We start from the raw sequence: 22,618 nt of genomic DNA, 5'->3' as shown, positions 1-22,618 counted from the left end.
TAAATAATATAAAAAATAAATATGTAAATAAGTAAAAAAATAAAATAAAAAAAATAATTAAAAATAAAATATAAAAAAATATATAGATGTGTTTTATTTCGTTCTAACTGTATTGTGATAATAATATATATATATTTATATCAAAATACATGTAGAACGAAATAATATATATATCTATATACATAAATATATACGTATATATCACTATATATATACCTATATATAAATAAAAATATTTAAAAAAAAAAAATATATATATATATATATATATATACGTATATATACACATAAAATCCAAATAAGATAGCACTCCCAGGACTTGTAGATACAGATAAAACTTAGCTTTTAATTCACTTGAAAAAGGATCGACGTTTCAGTCTGCTAACCACAGACTTTCATCAGGACTAGTGTACAAACCATAAAAAACACATATATATACAAATATACAAATTGGCAATCAACTTACCCACCACCAAGATAATTGCATCTCCCTGTCAGCTCGGTCTGGGTTTCCCGCGGGTTCTGCCGGCGTCAGTGCGTGCGTCAAAAAGAATGACGTCATAACGTGGCGTCGGCGTCATTACCGCTACACGTGACCACTCGACCCGATGCATCATGGGGAGGCTGTTGCCATGGTATCAGAATCCATGGCAACAACTAAAAACAATAACACAAAAGGCTGAGGAAGCAGTACAGATCAAATTAAATGTATAACCTTGCATATAGACCCATACTGTAGAGTCTATCCTTGTGAACCAAGGAAATTAGAGATTAGGACTGGGTGATTACGTTATTACCAATATCCGCTCCTCCTAAATATATCATTAAAGGGCTAGCACACATAAGTGCCAAGATATACGGAAAGCTCACTCTTTACTAAAAAAATGCAAAAAATAAAGTAATACAAAAATTAGATATATCCCAGGCAATAGTGTATATGAAGGAGCAAAAATATGAATATATAAGTATACACAAAAAGGGGCAAGAATTACAGTCACCCCTCGCTTGGGCATTTGACTATCCCAAGCAAGCTAAACCCAACAAATAAAATTGAGACTACTTTTATCGTTAGAAATAACCATCTAAGCAGGTAGGCAGAATAAGCCCAAAACACCTTCCATCAAGTCACCAGAGTATATCAAATCAATGGGTCTAAGGCGATAATGTACTAGTGGATAAAACAATAACATAGGATAATACATGTGGTAATTCCGCCAAGAAGTGGATACCCATGCCATCACTGTATATGTGTTTCTAAACCAACGAGATAAAGTGAAGAGAGAATAACCATCCTCAAAACTGAATAACGAGAGAGGAGGCCTAACCCCAAGGGTGAGCCCCCATCTCCCATGTCAGTATTCGACAGGTTATAATTACTTCAATAATTACAAAAAGACAGATAATGAATATTTTTTATTTAGTCCATGCGGATGAACTGTTTGCAATGTCCTTATCCAGAATAGTTCTCGTTGAAGGAGCATCTTTTTACGATCCCCACCTCTCCTTGGCATAGGGACGTGGTCAATGGCCATTAATTTCATAGATGGCATAGTATGCCCCAGTTCCAGGAAGTGCTTAGCTACTGGCAACTCCGACTTTTGGTCCCTATATGCTGTCCTAATGCTGGACTTATGGTTTCGGATACGTTCCCTCAGTGGTAAGTCCGTTTTTCCAATGTACGTTAATCCACATGGGCACGTTAACTTGTAGATCACGAAATCACTAGTACACGTTAATCGGTGTTGGATACGATAACTAGTTCCTGTATAAGGATGTGTAAACGTCTTGCCAGGAATCATATGTCCACACGTTACACATCCTAAACAACGATAGCATCCCAAGTTCTGTGGAGTACTTCCCTTGGTATAGCAGTGTGCCGGATCGGTATTAACTAGCAAGTCTCTCAAATTTTTGTTCCTCTTATAGCAGAACATAGGAGGATTCTGAAAGATTGGAGGTAGTGTCACATCATTCTTCAATACTCTCCAGTTTTCCTCAACAATCTGTCTAAACTTGGGGGATGAAGTAGTGAATGCGGTTGGAAAAATCAATCTGTCACTCTGTGTCTTTAGAGTAGGAGTATCAATTGTGGCCAATCCTCGATCAAGTGCTTTCTGTAAGACTTGGCGTGTGTATCCTCGTTGTTGAAATTTCTCCCACATTATATCCAATTGTTCTTGGGCTCTTTGTGGGTCAGAGTTATTCCTCAGGACCCGTAGGAATTGCAAGTAAGGCAATGAGTTTTTTAAAGGACCTGGGTGAAAGCTGTTAGCCTGTAGTATTGTATTACGGTCCGTTGGCTTTGAGTACAAAGTATACGCCAAGTACATCCCCTCACGTAATACTCTGATGTCCAGAAAGTCCACAGATGTTTCATTTATCACCGCCGTCAGTTTAATGTTATCAGTACTTGAATTGATGGATCGGATCATCTCCTCTGCTTGGGATAGAGACCCAGTGACCAACATAAAGATATCGTCGATGTATCTTACATATTTTAAAATGCGGTCTTTATAGGGTTCTAGGATGTATCTGGTTTCAAAACCAAACATATAGCCATTGGCATACATGGGCGCCATGGCTGCCCCCATGGATGTCCCGGCAATCTGTCTGTACCATTCCATCTCAAATCTAAAATAGTTCTGGGAAAGGACTATCTCCAACAGCTCTAATGTGAATTCTATAGGGGGTCCTGTATAATACCTAGATTGTGATAGTATCGCTCTCATTGCGTCTATTCCGTCCTGATGGGGTATTACGGTATACAGGCTTGCCACGTCACACGTCAATAGGACCACTGGTCCCGAGGGTAGTGTTGTCTCAGAAAGCATTTTTACAAAGTTTGGAGTGTCCTTTATGCAAGTAGGAAGGTGTTCAATTGGACTTTTGAATAAAAAATCCAGCCATTTGGCTAACGGTTCCAGGACTCCCCCAATTGCCGAAACAATGGGGCGCCCCGGAGGTTTATCCATGTTTTTATGAACCTTTGGAAGTGAATAAATCACCGGGGTTCTCGGTGTAGAGATTTGAAGATATTGGTACAGTTCCATGGAGATGTAGTTAGAACGTAGCCCTCTTGATAAGCATTCTTCGATCAGATTGATTACTTGATCTGTGGGGTCCTTTGATAGTTTCACGTATGTATTGTGGTCCGACAATTGTGATAGGAGTTCAGAGCGGTAGTCAGAATAATTCTGGATGACAATACCTCCTCCTTTATCGGCTGACCTAATTATGATGTCCTTATCGGTAGCCAAAGATTTGATGATTGCTCGTTCATGCTTCGTACAGTTAGAGTGATAAGAGTGGTGTTGTTTCAAATGGTCAGTAGATTCCTTGTGCACTGAGCGTAGAAAAGATTTGATGGACGTCTGGTTGGGCATAGGGTCGAATGTACTCTTCATTTTAAATTTGTTTATGGGATTGGTTGTATCCATGATTTTGAACTTGAAGAAGTCCTTAAGTCTTAATGACCGACCAAATTTATACAATTCCACTTCCCAGTCCAAGGGATTAGCTCCAGAGGTAGGGACAAAAGATAGGCCTTTACTGAGTAACTGGATTTCCTCTTGTGCCAAGGTTCTAGATGACAAATTGAAAAATTTGAGAGACTTGCTAGTTAATACCGATCCGGCACACTGCTATACCAAGGGAAGTACTCCACAGAACTTGGGATGCTATCGTTGTTTAGGATGTGTAACGTGTGGACATATGATTCCTGGCAAGACGTTTACACATCCTTATACAGGAACTAGTTATCGTATCCAACACCGATTAACGTGTACTAGTGATTTCGTGATCTACAAGTTAACGTGCCCATGTGGATTAACGTACATTGGAAAAACGGACTTACCACTGAGGGAACGTATCCGAAACCATAGGTCCAGCATTAGGACAGCATATAGGGACCAAAAGTCGGAGTTGCCAGTAGCTAAGCACTTCCTGGAACTGGGGCATACTATGCCATCTATGAAATTAATGGCCATTGACCACGTCCCTATGCCAAGGAGAGGTGGGGATCGTAAAAAGATGCTCCTTCAACGAGAACTATTCTGGATAAGGACATTGCAAACAGTTCATCCGCATGGACTAAATGAAAAATATTCATTATCTGTCTTTTTGTAATTATTGAAGTAATTATAACCTGTCGAATACTGACATGGGAGATGGGGGCTCACCCTTGGGGTTAGGCCTCCTCTCTCGTTATTCAGTTTTGAGGATGGTTATTCTCTCTTCACTTTATCTCGTTGGTTTAGAAACACATATACAGTGATGGCATGGGTATCCACTTCTTGGCGGAATTACCACATGTATTATCCTATGTTATTGTTTTATCCACTAGTACATTATCGCCTTAGACCCATTGATTTGATATACTCTGGTGACTTGATGGAAGGTGTTTTGGGCTTATTCTGCCTACCTGCTTAGATGGTTATTTCTAACGATAAAAGTAGTCTCAATTTTATTTGTTGGGTTTAGCTTGCTTGGGATAGTCAAATGCCCAAGCGAGGGGTGACTGTAATTCTTGCCCCTTTTTGTGTATACTTATATATTCATATTTTTGCTCCTTCATATACACTATTGCCTGGGATATATCTAATTTTTGTATTACTTTATTTTTTGCATTTTTTTAGTAAAGAGTGAGCTTTCCGTATATCTTGGCACTTATGTGTGCTAGCCCTTTAATGATATATTTAGGAGGAGCGGATATTGGTAATAACGTAATCACCCAGTCCTAATCTCTAATTTCCTTGGTTCACAAGGATAGACTCTACAGTATGGGTCTATATGCAAGGTTATACATTTAATTTGATCTGTACTGCTTCCTCAGCCTTTTGTGTTATTGTTTTTAGTTGTTGCCATGGATTCTGATACCATGGCAACAGCCTCCCCATGATGCATCGGGTCGAGTGGTCACGTGTAGCGGTAATGACGCCGACGCCACGTTATGACGTCATTTTTTTTGACGCACGCACTGACGCCGGCAGAACCCGCGGGAAACCCAGACCGAGCTGACAGGGAGATGCAATTATCTTGGTGGTGGGTAAGTTGATTGCCAATTTGTATATTTGTATATATATGTGTTTTTTATGGTTTGTACACTAGTCCTGATGAAAGTCTGTGGTTAGCAGACTGAAACGTCGATCCTTTTTCAAGTGAATTAAAAGCTAAGTTTTATCTGTATCTACAAGTCCTGGGAGTGCTATCTTATTTGGATTTTTTGTATTTGGCTGGACAAGCACCGGGCATTTATATCTTGGGATTGGAGTGCAAGATTATTTTTCTTCTTTGTATACATAGCTCAGTGGCAAGAGCTAGATTTCTATGCACCCTAACATTTGGAGCCTTCGTTTTTGCTCCTGGATTTATATTTATCTGTTTTGAACTGTGAGTTTGTACCTTGGGGAGTACTTGTATATACCTGTATATATTGGATTCAATCTACTATCCCTATTTCATTTATGGAAGATTTTTTCACATTGGCTGGTGGGTTAGCAGAACAGGCGGAAGTATGGCAATATAGTGAGGATGATGCAGACAGGATACGATGGACAGCATCTACATCTGAATTACCTAATACTACGTCTCTGCGTGATATATACTTCGAACTACTAAGATTGAGAAAACGGGAGACTGATCTAGACCTACACGGGCTTTTTTTGTCTGAGTATCATCGTAAGCTACAAATTCCACGAGGGTTTCGTGTTAAGAATATCCCCACTATAGGCAGATTAAAACCACAGGTCTGCAAGCGTTGGATCTCAGTGTTGAATAAGTGTTCACTGGATTTAATGCTGATTATCATCGAGGATGTCAGAGAAGATCTAATTCAAGTGAGGAGAAGGATCTCTGAACTAGAAACAAGACAAGCTGTATTATTATCAGCACCAGAAGCTGCAACCACCCTACTAAAATTGGAGGACAACATCAAGAATTATAAGACGGATCTAGTAAGATTCAAAAGAGAAAAACAAGAGAAAGTGACCGCTGACTACAAGGAACATCGAGTCTATAGATGGCTCAGCGGCAAGACTGATACACCATATTTTATTAAGAAGCGGAGACCTATTCGTAAACCCAGACAGTTCACAATAGATAGAACTTCAGGGGAATCTACTTCTGAGTCTGAATTACCACACGACTCACGTCTAACACGGAAAACCGGCGGCACACCTACTACTACACAACCTTTTTTAGACAGAGCATCAGCAGAGGAACCTTCCATACGGACACGATACCAGAGCAGACAAGGAACATCAGGCGAAGATTCATCACTAGACGTGGTCAGAAGGGGCGCATATTCTGGGGCAAGAGGAAAGCCACCCCGCCAACAGAGATAGCCCCTATTTTCAATTTGTCATCTAGAACCTTGGCACAAGAGGAAATCCAGTTACTCAGTAAAGGCCTATCTTTTGTCCCTACCTCTGGAGCTAATCCCTTGGACTGGGAAGTGGAATTGTATAAATTTGGTCGGTCATTAAGACTTAAGGACTTCTTCAAGTCCAAAATCATGGATACAACCAATCCCATAAACAAATTTAAAATGAAGAGTACATTCGACCCTATGCCCAACCAGACGTCCATCAAATCTTTTCTACGCTCAGTGCACAAGGAATCTACTGACCATTTGAAACAACACCACTCTTATCACTCTAACTGTACGAAGCATGAACGAGCAATCATCAAATCTTTGGCTACCGATAAGGACATCATAATTAGGTCAGCCGATAAAGGAGGAGGTATTGTCATCCAGAATTATTCTGACTACCGCTCTGAACTCCTATCACAATTGTCGGACCACAATACATACGTGAAACTATCAAAGGACCCCACAGATCAAGTAATCAATCTGATCGAAGAATGCTTATCAAGAGGGCTACGTTCTAACTACATCTCCATGGAACTGTACCAATATCTTCAAATCTCTACACCGAGAACCCCGGTGATTTATTCACTTCCAAAGGTTCATAAAAACATGGATAAACCTCCGGGGCGCCCCATTGTTTCGGCAATTGGGGGAGTCCTGGAACCGTTAGCCAAATGGCTGGATTTTTTATTCAAAAGTCCAATTGAACACCTTCCTACTTGCATAAAGGACACTCCAAACTTTGTAAAAATGCTTTCTGAGACAACACTACCCTCGGGACCAGTGGTCCTATTGACGTGTGACGTGGCAAGCCTGTATACCGTAATACCCCATCAGGACGGAATAGACGCAATGAGAGCGATACTATCACAATCTAGGTATTATACAGGACCCCCTATAGAATTCACATTAGAGCTGTTGGAGATAGTCCTTTCCCAGAACTATTTTAGATTTGAGATGGAATGGTACAGACAGATTGCCGGGACATCCATGGGGGCAGCCATGGCGCCCATGTATGCCAATGGCTATATGTTTGGTTTTGAAACCAGATACATCCTAGAACCCTATAAAGACCGCATTTTAAAATATGTAAGATACATCGACGATATCTTTATGTTGGTCACTGGGTCTCTATCCCAAGCAGAGGAGATGATCCGATCCATCAATTCAAGTACTGATAACATTAAACTGACGGCGGTGATAAATGAAACATCTGTGGACTTTCTGGACATCAGAGTATTACGTGAGGGGATGTACTTGGCGTATACTTTGTACTCAAAGCCAACGGACCGTAATACAATACTACAGGCTAACAGCTTTCACCCAGGTCCTTTAAAAAACTCATTGCCTTACTCGCAATTCCTACGGGTCCTGAGGAATAACTCTGACCCACAAAGAGCCCAAGAACAATTGGATATAATGTGGGAGAAATTTCAACAACGAGGATACACACGCCAAGTCTTACAGAAAGCACTTGATCGAGGATTGGCCACAATTGATACTCCTACTCTAAAGACACAGAGTGACAGATTGATTTTTCCAACCGCATTCACTACTTCATCCCCCAAGTTTAGACAGATTGTTGAGGAAAACTGGAGAGTATTGAAGAATGATGTGACACTACCTCCAATCTTTCAGAATCCTCCTATGTTCTGCTATAAGAGGAACAAAAATTTGAGAGACTTGCTAGTTAATACCGATCCGGCACACTGCTATACCAAGGGAAGTACTCCACAGAACTTGGGATGCTATCGTTGTTTAGGATGTGTAACGTGTGGACATATGATTCCTGGCAAGACGTTTACACATCCTTATACAGGAACTAGTTATCGTATCCAACACCGATTAACGTGTACTAGTGATTTCGTGATCTACAAGTTAACGTGCCCATGTGGATTAACGTACATTGGAAAAACGGACTTACCACTGAGGGAACGTATCCGAAACCATAGGTCCAGCATTAGGACAGCATATAGGGACCAAAAGTCGGAGTTGCCAGTAGCTAAGCACTTCCTGGAACTGGGGCATACTATGCCATCTATGAAATTAATGGCCATTGACCACGTCCCTATGCCAAGGAGAGGTGGGGATCGTAAAAAGATGCTCCTTCAACGAGAACTATTCTGGATAAGGACATTGCAAACAGTTCATCCGCATGGACTAAATGAAAAATATTCATTATCTGTCTTTTTGTAATTATTGAAGTAATTATAACCTGTCGAATACTGACATGGGAGATGGGGGCTCACCCTTGGGGTTAGGCCTCCTCTCTCGTTATTCAGTTTTGAGGATGGTTATTCTCTCTTCACTTTATCTCGTTGGTTTAGAAACACATATACAGTGATGGCATGGGTATCCACTTCTTGGCGGAATTACCACATGTATTATCCTATGTTATTGTTTTATCCACTAGTACATTATCGCCTTAGACCCATTGATTTGATATACTCTGGTGACTTGATGGAAGGTGTTTTGGGCTTATTCTGCCTACCTGCTTAGATGGTTATTTCTAACGATAAAAGTAGTCTCAATTTTATTTGTTGGGTTTAGCTTGCTTGGGATAGTCAAATGCCCAAGCGAGGGGTGACTGTAATTCTTGCCCCTTTTTGTGTATACTTATATATTCATATTTTTGCTCCTTCATATACACTATTGCCTGGGATATATCAAATTTTTGTATTACTTTATTTTTTGCATTTTTTTAGTAAAGAGTGAGCTTTCCGTATATCTTGGCACTTATGTGTGCTAGCCCTTTAATGATATATTTAGGAGGAGCGGATATTGGTAATAACGTAATCACCCAGTCCTAATCTCTAATTTCCTTGGTTCACAAGGATAGACTCTACAGTATGGGTCTATATGCAAGGTTATACATTTAATTTGATCTGTACTGCTTCCTCAGCCTTTTGTGTTATTGTTTTTAGTTGTTGCCATGGATTCTGATACCATGGCAACAGCCTCCCCATGATGCATCGGGTCGAGTGGTCACGTGTAGCGGTAATGACGCCGACGCCACGTTATGACGTCATTTTTTTTGACGCACGCACTGACGCCGGCAGAACCCGCGGGAAACCCAGACCGAGCTGACAGGGAGATGCAATTATCTTGGTGGTGGGTAAGTTGATTGCCAATTTGTATATTTGTATATATATGTGTTTTTTATGGTTTGTACACTAGTCCTGATGAAAGTCTGTGGTTAGCAGACTGAAACGTCGATCCTTTTTCAAGTGAATTAAAAGCTAAGTTTTATCTGTATCTACAAGTCCTGGGAGTGCTATCTTATTTGGATTTTTTGTATTTGGCTGGACAAGCACCGGGCATTTATATCTTGGGATTGGAGTGCAAGATTATTTTTCTTCTTTATATATACACATATGTATATATATACATATATTAATTCTACACATATATTTATGTAATAATTTTACATAATTAGGTATCCTAATTAATTACAATTAGCGGGACCTGCCTGACCACCCATGCCGAAAGTATAGGGAATTTAATTTGCTAGCACTATATTTAACCCTATAACTTTCCAAGACACCATAAAACCTGTACATGGGGGGTACTGTTTTACTTGGGAGACTTCGTTGAACACAAATATTAGTGTTTCAAAACAGTAAAATGTATTACAACCATGATATCACCAGTAAAAGTGACGTTTTTTGCATTTTTCACGCACAAACAGCACTTACACGGACAATATTATTGCTGCAATACTTTTTACTGTTTTGAAACACAAATATTTGTGTTCAGCGAAGTCTCCCGAGTACAACAGTACCCCTCATGTACAGGTTTTATGGTGTTTTCAAAAATTACAGCGTCAAATATAAGGCTTGTGTTTCATTTTTTTCACATTAAAATTCGCCAGATTGCTTACGTTGCCTTTATGACCCTATGGTAGCCCAAGAATGAAAATTACCCCTATGATGGCATACCATTTGCAATAGTAGACAACCAAAGGTATTGCAAATGGGGTATGTCCAGTCTTTTTTAGTAGCCACTTAGTCACAAACACTGGCCAAAATTGGCGTTTTTTGCATTTTTCACACACAAACAAATACTAACGCTAACTTTGGCCAGTGTTTGTGACCAAATGGCTACTAAAAAAGACTGGACATCCCTTATTTGCAATACCTTGGGTCGTCTACTATTGCAAATGGTATGCCATTATGGGTGTAAATTTATTTCCTGGGCTACTATACAGTCTCAAAGGCAACGTAACCAATCTGGCGAATTTCAATTTTAAATGTAACACGCTATATTTGACCCTGTAACTTCCCAAAACACCATAAAACCTGTACATAGGGGGTACTGTTTTACACGTAAGACTTTGCTGAATACAAATATGTGTATTTTATTGCAGTAAAAGCAAACAGTCTTATGACATTGACAGTTAAAATGTCATGTAGAACTACAAAAATAAAAAAAAATCTTATTTTCTCCCATTTTTTTCATATTAAATTATGTTTCATAGCTAAATATTTGATATTAAATGAAAGCCCTGTTTCCCCTGAATAAAATGATATATTATAAGGAGGGGTGCATTTAATATGAAAGAGGTGAATTACGGTTGGACAGACATATAGCGCAAATTCCAGGTTTTGTTTACGTTTTGTTTCGTTCACAACTTGTACACTTGGCTGCGGTGTTAAGGGGTTAATTCCCACTTTAAATTCCCGACAATTTGAACTTTAGTTATTAACTCTAAAAGTATTTTTTTTTCAATCTGTATGTTAGTGATCAGCTGAGAGTATTGGGGTGTGTTGGATGACATTGACAATTATAATACAAAGTGTCCACTACACATTATTAATGTTCCCAAGTCAAGAGAATTCCCTCTACACTTGAAAAACCCTTGTTATCAATAAAATAATTCCTAAAATGTTAAATATTAAACCATGGGATGGGCCACATCCAAAACCACAAAACCACAAAACCACATCCAAATTGGAGACCATCTGAATACATTGGAAAGGTCAATGAAAACCTTAGAAACATCTCTGCATTCCCAAATGATTTGTAAATGATTCATAGACTAAATAAAAAAACAAACAAACAGACAATGGATTGATCATATTGGATGTTTAAACAGACACCGTGGAATAGTGTTAAAAAAATAAAAGAAAGAAAAATGCATAGATAGTGGAGTAGACTTGAAATATTTTCGTCAAGGAATGAGGAGCTAGACAGAAATATGAAATGTTGAAGAAGGTAGTTAAACATGTCAAATAAGTGATAATGGTTAATGAAACTGAGAATAATTTGAGAAGTGTTTTGTGATTGAGAGGGCAAAATTCGCCATTATTCTCGTCTTGTCTGTTTCTTTGTCCATTATTTGAATTCTTTTTGGCTGAAAACACTGGCAAGCTTATCCACTAACATGTGCAATTTCAGGAATATTGAATTCAAAGTTAATTGCATTTGAAACAATATCCAAGTCAGCTATGTTATATTTTAACCATTTTGGCCTAAAATAGGAATTTAATATTGACTTCACTTTGAATTCTCAACAATCCATGCTTTAGTGAATAGTTCTAAGAGCTTCTGGTCCTTCATTGAGCTCTCATCAACCACTTTCTCTAAAATGCATGACTCCTTACAGCAGTAAAGTGCATAATAGTCCCATAAATTTTACATACATATTTGAACATCTCTAAGTGTTCTATTTTACATAAAATATTAACTTAGATCTGTCACATTTGTTATATTAGTGTTGTTGAATCCACCAAAGAAAAGTAATATTACTTGTGCATGTATTTTTGAGCTTGTGCTTTTATTTTTATTTTTTATATAAGGTTCCAAATTAATTTTAATATAATTACATAATACACAGTAATTCCACTATGATGCCATCGCATGCAAATTTCTATGTCGCATCAAACTCTAATACTTAATATGAGTGTACATTGAATATGGGGTGGACTTATCTCTTCGAGATGATGGAACTTTCAAGAATAGGAGAAAAGTAATTGCACTGCCACAGAAAAAGTGAACATTGTATTTAAAAAAAACATTTTTGAACATTGGAATATGTGATCAGGTTCAGTTTTTATTACTGAATACAATTTGGCCTGCAGTTTGACAAATGAGCAGAGTTAAGTGACATTGCCTGGTATACTACATTGTAAACAATCTAAAATATAGATGTAGATATGTGGCACTAAAAAGCCACCTAACATAATATGTGCCTCCTAAAATGTATATAGAAATCTATGCAGCTAACAAAGGGGGGCTCTTTTAAAGGAATGATATAGGCACCCAGACCACTTCATCTCAATAGAGTAGTCTGGGTGTTATGTATCATGCCCCATACCCCATTTTTAATACTGCAGCTGAAAAACGGCAATGTTTTGATAGCAGGGTTAACCTGCCTATAATGGTCATCATACTGACAGCCACTTGAGGCTCTTCCGCCAATATAGTGGAGTAAAATGCTTCTGATTCTATCAGATGGTCTCAGAGAGTGCAGCGTATTTTCCTATGGGAAAGCATTTGATTGGCTGAGATCATCGATCTTGATGAGCTCAGCCAAAGAGACAGATGTACAGGCCGGAGACCAGCATTGCGAGGGAGATAAGGTAAGTAAATGCAAGTTTTTAACCCTTGCACTGTGGGGCTCAGTCACCTAAATGGTAACAATTGTACCATAGTACTAGGAATACACATTTGTATAGTAGTGTTCCTTTAAGCAGTCTAGAGGCAGATACTGGAGATATTCTTTCATCCAAGGCATTCTGAAAATCATTAACCAGATTTTTTTCATTTTTGAAAGTACACCGAAACTAAATTTGTTTGCTCAAGTGATAGGCAAGATGCAGGTTATATCTGTCATATCAATGATGGAGTTTGTTTTTACCAGTTGAGTAAGTTTATGTATGCCCATCCACAAACAACATTTTAAATCTGATTTATTTGTTATAGATGGGTCATCACTCTCATTTGACATCTCTAATTATTAAAAAAAAAAAAAAAACTGTTTATTTGAACCTAAAGAACCAAACCAGTAACATATATTAGGGGCTATGGTAATGTATTGAAGAACAGCCAGCCAGTGACACACACAGGTGAGCTGAGGTAATATTTAGAGGGACTGCCAGTATTTTATACAGGTGATCTGGGGTAATACCTAAGCAGACTGGCAGCTAGTAACACACATAAATGACTATTTAATGTGTGGAAAGAAAGCCAGCCAGTCACACATGTTGTATATGACTATTTAATTTGTAGAAAGACAGCCAGGCAGTCACACCCACAGGTGCTGTGGTAATAACTGGGGAGGTAGACAGCCATAGCATACAAAGAAGAGCTAGGATAATCTAGCCAGTGGAACACATAGTTCAACTGGGGTAATAAATGGAGAGACAGCCAACCAGTGACACACATAGGTGAACTTAGGTAATATGAAAAGAGAGCCAACCAGTGACACACATAGGGGAACTCTGGTAATATCTAGAGAGACAGCCAGCCAGTGACAGACATAGGTGAACTCAGGTAATATATGGATAGACAGCCAACCAGTGACAGACATAGGTGAACTTAGGTAATATCTGGATAGACAGCCAACCAGTGACACACATAGGTGAACTCAGGTAATATGAAAAGAGAGCCAACCAGTGACACACATAGGTGAACTCAGGTAATATGGAAAGAGAGCCAACCAGTGACACACATAGTTGAACTCAGGTAATATGGAGATACAGCCAACCAGTGACAGACATAGGTGAACTCAGGTAATATGGAAAGAGAGCCAACCAGTGACACACATAGATGAACTCAGGTAATATATGGAAAGAGAGCCAACCAGTGACAGACATAGGTGAACTCAGGTAATATATGGAAAGACAGCCAACCAGTGACACACATAGGGGAACTCAGGTAATATATGGAAAGAGAGGCAACCAGTGACAGACATAGGTGAACTCAGGTAATAAATGGAAAGACAGCCAACCAGTGACACACATAGGAGAACTCAGGTAATATCTAGAGAGACAGCCAACCAGTGACACACATAGGGGAACTCAGGTAATATATGGAGAGACAGCCAAACAGTGACACACATAGGTGAACTCAGGTAATATGAAAAGAGAGCCAACCAGTAACAGACATAGGTGAACTCAGGTAATATATGGAGAGACAGCCAACCAGTGACAGACATAGGGGAACTCTGGTAATATGGGAAGAGAGACAACCAGTGACACACATAGGGGAACTCAGGTAATATATGGAGAGACAGCCAAACAGTGACAGACATAGGTGAACTCAGGTAATATTGAGAGACAGCCAAACAGTGACAGACATAGGTGAACTCTGGTAATATATGGAGAGTCAGCCAACCAGTGACAGACATAGGTGAACTCAGGTAACATTGAAAGACAGCCAACCAGTGACAGACATAGGTGAACTCAGGTGATATATGGAGAGACAGCCAAACAGTGACACACATAGGGGAACTCTGATAATATCTAGAGAGACAGCCAACCAGTGACAGACATAGGTGTACTCAGGTGATATATGGAGAGACAGCCAAACAGTGACATAGTGTACATAGTTGATCTGGGGTAAGAAATGTAGAAGTAAAGCCAGTAGCATACAAAGTTGAGCTTGGGTAATTTATGGAGAGACATCCAAGCAGTGACATACATAAGTGAACTGGGGCAGTGACATACATAAGGGAACTGGAGTAATGAATGAAGACAGACAGACAGTGACACACATAGGTGAGCTGAGGTAATTTAAGGAGAGCCAGCCAGCCACTGGCATACATAGGTGAAATGGGGTAATATCTGGAGACACATCCAGCCAGTGGCACACATAGGAGAGATGGGTTATATCTCCACATACATCCAGTGACTTACACAGGTGAGCTGGGTTGTATCAGTAAAGACAGACAGCACAGACACACAGATTTGGGCTGGGGTCACATCTGTGTAGAAACAGACATGCGGATACTAATCTGGGGTAATGCCTGAGGCAACCGGGCATATCCCCACATACATGTGAGCTGGTTCTGTGTCTGTGTAAATAGGCAGACATCAAGTGACAAACACAGGCGAGCTGGGATACAGTCTGGGGAAACATACATACAGAGACATAGACACCCATTGTGACAAATGGACCTATTAATTGGGTGTTAGGGGCAGAGACTAATAGACATAAAAAAATGATTTGAAGCTCTGAGAGAAATTCCAGAACTTGGCTTTAACCCTTGCAAGCCCAGGCTGAGTTGGGACATATGACGCTACAGTTGCCCAGCAGTGAAAGAGTTACGTTTTTCCTAAACAGAATAGTTAAAGCACAGTGAAGGCATGTGACGCTGCGATATTAGAGGGATAAAGAGACAGACTAAATTAAAATGGAAGTGCCAATAATTTGGACAAAAAGAAAAGTCACAATAACAATCATACTATATTGATTTATATTGTCCTTGTTAAATCTGATTTGACCCATAAATTGCCACCAAACTGCCTCCTTGATAAACATAGTATAGTCTATACTATATTTATATATAATATAGTCTATACTGCTTAGTAATATTTCAGAAAAGAGTTTCCTTAAAAGTACAGTGAATTAACCCCTTCCTGCCCAAACCAGCTAGTAAGACTCGTTGCAGTGTACAGTTTTGTTTTTCAGTTACTTTCCATATATAATACCCCTCACCATGCCCTTCTCCGCTCACTGAGTGTGAGTATGGAGATCTGAGAGTGAATAGAATGAAATGTAACTGAGTGAAGTTGCTGCGCTCTATCCATGGTTACAATGTATCTCTCCATCACCAGCAGCAGCAGCACTCACACTGGCTATGGTTGCTAAGGAAACGGCCGCATGGCAACCGGCTGAGAGCCTGGGGGCCGTCTGCTGCTGCTGCTGCTGCTGCTACTGCCTGAGCTGCTCATTCTCCAGCAGCACTGCTTCCCTCACTAGATGGTGTGCAAGCCACCCGAGACCTGCACAGCCCTCTGCACTCCTCCTCCTGCAGGATCTCGGGGTTCCCAGGCTGACAGGGGCAGCCCCAGCAGTGATGGACATGATGATGTTGGTGCAGGGTGCTGCTTGTTGCTCTAACCAGTGGCTGGCCGCTGTCATCCTGAGTGTTTGCTGCTTGTTGCCCTCCTGCCTCCCAGCTGGACAGAGCATGGACTTCCCATGGCCAGCAGTGGACAACCTGGTCGTCAGGCAAGGGGAGACAGCAATGCTTAGGTAGGAGCCCAGCCTGGGAGGGTTGATGTGATGTGTGTTTTTTTTTTACAATGTTGCCTTTATTTCTTCAACAACCTACACTTCTCTACTCCTTGTGGGCTGCAAGGGATCTTCTCCAGAAGGGACATCTTCTGGGCATCTTCTGCTCCACAAACCTGTTGGAAATGGGGAGCTTGTTTTTTTAGAATTCTCATTTTTGTTTTATTTGTGTTTGTGTGTTTATGTTATTTTTTTTTCTTCTTTTTAGTTAAACACTTCAAGCACTTTTCCATTTTTTCTTCTCTGCTCTTCTTCAGCACTTGGACATTTGAGTTTTACTTGTGGACATGTATGTGGATGGAGGGTAGGGGGAGCTTCATGGAAATAGATGGAATGAAATATATTTAAAGGGAGGGTATGACAGAGTAGGTTGTGTAACTAATACTCAGCTCTTGAGGTTGTTTATTCAGCTGTGTAGTCAAAAGAGTGTGTGTTTGTGTGTGTGTGTTTGTGGGGGGGGGGATTGTAATACTGCTCTATGGGAGTTAGTTTAAAGGGGTTAACTGTTCATGTCTTCATTGTCACACAAGTGTTGTGTTGGATCACGAGAGGAAAGAGTTTCGAGATTTAGTTGTAAGCAGAGTTAGGTGATTCCTATTTGAATTCTTCTTTATTTTTGTATTGTGTATTCTTTAAAATATGTCATTAGGTTGTTTGTGCTGTTGATTCTGGCACTGATATAATTAACCCTGTGAGTACCAGAAACCTTGAGAAGGACTTAAATGCAGCTCATTTCACAAAAAAAAAAACATTTACATTTTATGAGACACCTGCTACTCAAATCAAGTACTGTGCTCCTCATACAGCTACAGTTTCCTGCCAAAGTCACTCTGAAATGGGCTTTAAAAGATTGTTTTCCAATTCTAAACCCCATAGCAACTCCCAGCTTTAAAATCTCTCCAGTTTGTCATATGTCAGTAAACCTCTCTGTATTCCTCATCAGTGCACACAGAATGCCAACACTCCATTCTGCTCCCACCACCAACAGCAAATAATCAGGAGCCCTGAGCTTAGATTTGTGTTTACTTGTTGTCTTGCAGATAATATGGGCTGTGAGATTATTAGCAGGAAAATTTTGTTGTGTGTTTGTGTGTGTGTGTGTGTTTTCTAAATAGAATTCTCTCACTTTTAGTCACTGCATTATTTTGTTGTTGTTTTGTTTATTCAATTTATAATGCTGTGCATCTAAACATTTCAGCTTTGCATATGGACATTAATTCCCCTTCTTTTTCTGAGCTGACTTAGTCTTTAATGACACAACCTAAGACTGTGATAATTAGCTTGCAGGATTTAACATAGCAGATTAGATTATAGCTATAGTCATTAGTCTTTTGGAAAAAGGATTCAGAGTTATTTTGTGATATGGTGTAGTCCTTTTTAAACAGTCGTGCAGTAATGCAGCACAAGGTGCATTTCTACAAATGCATGCAATGAAATGTGTGTGTGTGCACACACACACACACACACACATACACACATATGTACACACACACACACACATGCACACATATTTACACACATATTTACACACATATGCTGTTAGCTAAACATGTCCTGAAAAACATGTATGTCAACAAGGCTGCATTATAATCTCCATGTCTAATAATAAATATTATAGTCATATATTTATTCAGTCAGAAGAAAGCCATTTGTTTTCTGTCCAGGATATACAGTGTCTTGAATTATCTTGAATTAAGCTAATGGAATTGAAAAATTAGAATGTTCAATAATGAGCTTTACACTAAAGAGGATTGTCTTCTGGTGTGGGGTTCTCAAAGCATAACTCCCTCTCTCTATAGTGAGTGCATATTACATGTAATGTACAGTATGAGCAATTATAACAACATTTGATTTTACATTATTGTGCCAACATACATGCATTTCTAATGAGCATATTCTGTTTACTGCAAGAACAAATCTAACCGTTTTTTGAGAGTCATTAGTAGAAGAGATTATGGGCTAAATCCTGTTACTTTCTGCATACATATGGTCCCTGGATATTTATCCATCTCTCTTCTCTCTCTTCCTCTCTGTCTCCCTCTCCCCTCTCTCTCTCTCATCCTTGTGTAATTCTACTTATCTCAGATTGATATTTTTCAACTAGGAAACTTTGTATACTCATCCTTAGTAATACCAATCATGTTGGATAGAGCTGTTTTGCAGAATACCAAGTGGGCATTTCACTTCATATCATAATAAACATATCTTTAGTCATTTATTCCTCCCAGATACTTTGATCTGCAGTCATTTTAGCCACAAGCGATGTGGCTGCAGAGTTGTATTTGCCAGTGGGAGAACACTCTGTGTTTTCAGGTTTCTCAGTTAATTAGCCGGGTGCTCTAAATTTGGTGTGATGTTTTTTTTTTTTTTAAATATTGTATGATATAGTGTTTTTAGCAACATGCGTGTCAGTGCATGTTTTGACTCGTAATCTGAGATGATTCATAGACCCCCAAAATTTACAAAGGTACATCAGTGTGCATTGATGCTGCTAATGTATTATGTGTTTCAGAAATGTAACTGATTTTTTTGAGAAAAAAAAAAGTGTTTTGCTCACAGTTTTAACAAGGAGCTCTTTCGTTTTCGTACAGTATCTAGGCACAAGTGTGTGCTTTTAGGACAGAGGTGTGGAAGTCTGTATCTAACAGAAAATGATGGGTGTTGTTACCCAACAAAAGCCGGGTAGACATAAATTAACACCCCTGATTTAGATGAAAGAATGTATGCATAAGTGCAATGCAAGTGGAGGGGAGGAGGTTATTTAGCTTTAAACAGGGAAATCTGGTGATTTGACAGATGAATGGTAAATTTAAGCCATGCATAGAAGAGTTCAAAAAAATCATCCTAGTCAACAATATTCCACCAAGGGTTACTGTTTAGAAAATAGTCCCCCCCACCCCCTCCCCCTCCCCCTCTCCAAAAAAAAAAAATCACAACATTTTGTTAACATGTCCTGTTTTTAGTTGTAAGTTTTTTCCAGAGAATAAAGAAGGAACAATATAGTTTGTATTATATTGTTTGGTGAATTGCTTTACATTAACCCTGTGAATGCCAATGTGTAGGCAATACCGCTGGTACTGAATATGTTAACCTGAACAATATTTTACTGATGCCTTCGTATAGGAAACCATTATTTCTGGGGAGCAGAGGGGGTTATATTTGTTGATCCGTCTTGATTCTTTATATTTAGATTATTTGCCTTTGTTTTGAACAACAAACATAAGAGTGATGTGTATTAATCAGATTGACTTGTGATGTCTAAAAATAAATTAACAGTGACATTTTCTGAGAAAATATGCTACATTAGCCTTTACATGAGCTTCGGGATACAGATATAAAAATGATGCTGCATTTTTCATTCTTTTTTCTTAATTTATTTATTTTATTTTTTTTGCACATAGCTTTTCTCCAGAATTGCATAGATTTCTGCTCTGTATCTGTCAAATATGTTACATGAACACCCTCATACCAGGGGCATCTCACAGATTTGCAGTTGATGCAAGGAACATATCATATTGTATAAATGCAAATGTATACACATAGCGATAGGGAATGAGCAGTTCTCCTTTTTTAACTTCGATGAGGAACTCAGCCCAAAATAAATTAAGAAATAAAACGAAAAGCAGGGCCCTTTTATTGGGCGTAACACGTTGAAAAGTATTGTTGCAGATGTCTAGCCTTGGTAGACCAGATGTTTATGAACTACATTCCCCATAATGCTCAGCCAGCCTTGACATATTTCTGAAGTCTAATCTGTTGCCACTGGTAATTTATCAGTTTTAATATACCACAATTTCCCATTGCACAGAATTACTGAAGATAGCATCTTTCATATTCCAGGCAAGTATTCACGATGTGGAATGCATTATATATAAGTAGTGCATTATATGGTGGTAACACCTCTAGTTTCAACTAGGTTCATCCAAATGTTACACTTAGATCAGTTTAGTCTACAGTTAAGCAGTTTGCGTTTGCATTGCTTATCTTCAGTGGAAGGCATTGGGAGACCATGATGGAGGATTTGGAATGCTAAAATATGTGGATTTAGTAGATGTATATAATGTATTTCTATGTTTAATAGATGTATCAAAAAATAAGCCAAAAATCTGCGGTTAGCCTGATAAACTGCTACATTCCTTACATGTGATATAAATCGCTTAAAGCCTAATTCTATTGGCAGTGAAAGAACAAGAAACCAGATTTTTGTTTCATAGTTTATTTGACATTTTTCCTGAATTTTATAATGCACCAAAGTGTCAACTTTTATATCCGGGAGTTTCTTATTTATCCTCAGGAAGATGAGGTTGATACAATGTTATCTCAGCAATATGCACATTCGTGTGATAACACAGTAGGTTCTGGCCCGAGTAATTGTTATAGACTCAGCTCACAGTGATGCAGTGTCCACGTCATGTATTACAGGAAGACTGGGGAGCCTTGCCCCTCTCAACAGCTTACCTTATCTTAAGGCACAAGAGATGGGAGCTGGCAGGTCCCGTTTCAATATAAATCAACAGGGTTATTCAATAAAGTGAGAATTGCTGTGAATTTAAAGGAAATCTTAAATTTATGTAGCTGAACGGAAAGCACGCCTGATATGGAGAATTTTCCCAGTTCAGCTATTTTGATCTTAAACTGGAAATTCACTTTGAATCCACTTTAGTGAAACACCCAGACACTCTCACTCTGTGGTTTGTAAGGTAAGAGACTCGGAAACAGAAGAGATAACAAGGCTCCCTCACTGTTAATAGGTTGATAAGGGGAATTAAACATGTTTTTTTTATCTACCATCATGTGCCTCGCATGAGGACTAGAGAAGGGAAATAAGCAAATTATTATTATTAATTTAAACCTACTGCATGTAGGATACAAGAATAGTGGAGGCATTTCTTAGGAGATTTATTCTAGGGCAAAGGAAAGGGTTTATTACAGTAAGAAGTATAAGGAAGTGGAATTCTCTGCCTGAAGAGGTGGTTTTATCAGAGTCTGTACAGATGTTTAAACAGCAATTGAATAAATACTTGCAAAAATATGGGGATATAATTTTTAATTAGTGGGGTAATATCTTCTTGATACAAGTCAAGAAGGGTCAAGAAGGATTTTTTTCCTAGTTTGTTGCACAATTGGAAGAGCTTCAGACTGGGTTTTTTGCTTTCTTTTGGATCAACAGCAAAAACAAATGTGAGAAAGGCTGAACTTGATCGATGGAGGTGCTATCTAACGGTATCTTCAGGAAACCTGCTAGTAGGCAGTTTGAAGGATCTTCCACAGCCATGCTTGTTTTATTGGAGGATAGTATGGATATTTATTCAAACTGGAACATCTAGATCATAAGATTTAAAATCTGAGACTTAAAATGACCAACCTATCTCCAGTCTCCTAAATTTATTATAGCAATTGACGTTAATTTCATAGATAACCTCATCTGGTCATTTGAAGTGGCTGACTTTACAGCTGGCTTGCATTAATTGAATAGCCAACCTGGAGATTGTTCATGATGGTGGCTATTTCACCCACCATTAGTGTAAATCGATCTTTATGTCAATCTTTGCTTCAGAATTGCCAAAAATTGAAGACATGCCTTGGAACTTTAATCATGTTCAATTACACTTGTGGGATTATTCATTAAATGTGGAATTGTGTAAAAGTGACTACTATCTATTGTAATAATTCTAAAAATAATAATAAAACTTGAAATACAGTGTTATGCATTTGCATATGATATCAAGAAGTAGGAATTCAACTTTTCTGAAAATGTATCCATTCCTACCAAAACTATTATAAGATTAGCCTGTACCTATTTTCAGTCACCTATCAATGATGCAACTGCATAATATTCCGCATGGCATTCATGTATGTCACATACATGTGTTGTACAAAACATCAAATCACATGTTTTCTATATTTAGTTTAACAATACTGGGAAAATACACTTATGGGTTCCATTCATTAAATAGTGGATTGTGATGGGGAGATAGCTTGCAAAATTTAGTATAAAATCAAGTAGTTTAA

General features: G+C 38.8%; 1 protein-coding gene across 3 annotated transcripts in view; it reads left to right on the top strand.

The window, feature by feature from the left end:
• Nucleotides 1-16,234: 16,234 nt before the first annotated feature.
• The window catches only part of NEGR1 (neuronal growth regulator 1), a 473,994-nt gene continuing 467,610 nt past the window's right edge, over nt 16,235-22,618 (top strand). Inside the window, exon 1 of one of the 3 annotated variants that reach the window (XM_063427924.1) lies at nt 16,235-16,567. In XM_063427924.1, coding sequence (XP_063283994.1) covers nt 16,389-16,567 — 179 coding nt within the window. In that variant the 5' untranslated portion in view covers nt 16,235-16,388. The remainder of the gene's footprint in view (nt 16,568-22,618) is intronic. The other 2 variants (XM_063427922.1, XM_063427923.1) reach the window with 2 other exon arrangements.

The sequence above is a fragment of the Pelobates fuscus genome, chromosome 7 (assembly GCF_036172605.1).
Source record: "Pelobates fuscus isolate aPelFus1 chromosome 7, aPelFus1.pri, whole genome shotgun sequence".
Classification (NCBI taxonomy): domain Eukaryota; kingdom Metazoa; phylum Chordata; class Amphibia; order Anura; family Pelobatidae; genus Pelobates; species Pelobates fuscus.
The sequence above is the reverse complement of the archived record's forward strand: the minus strand, read 5'-3'. Positions and strand labels throughout refer to the sequence as shown.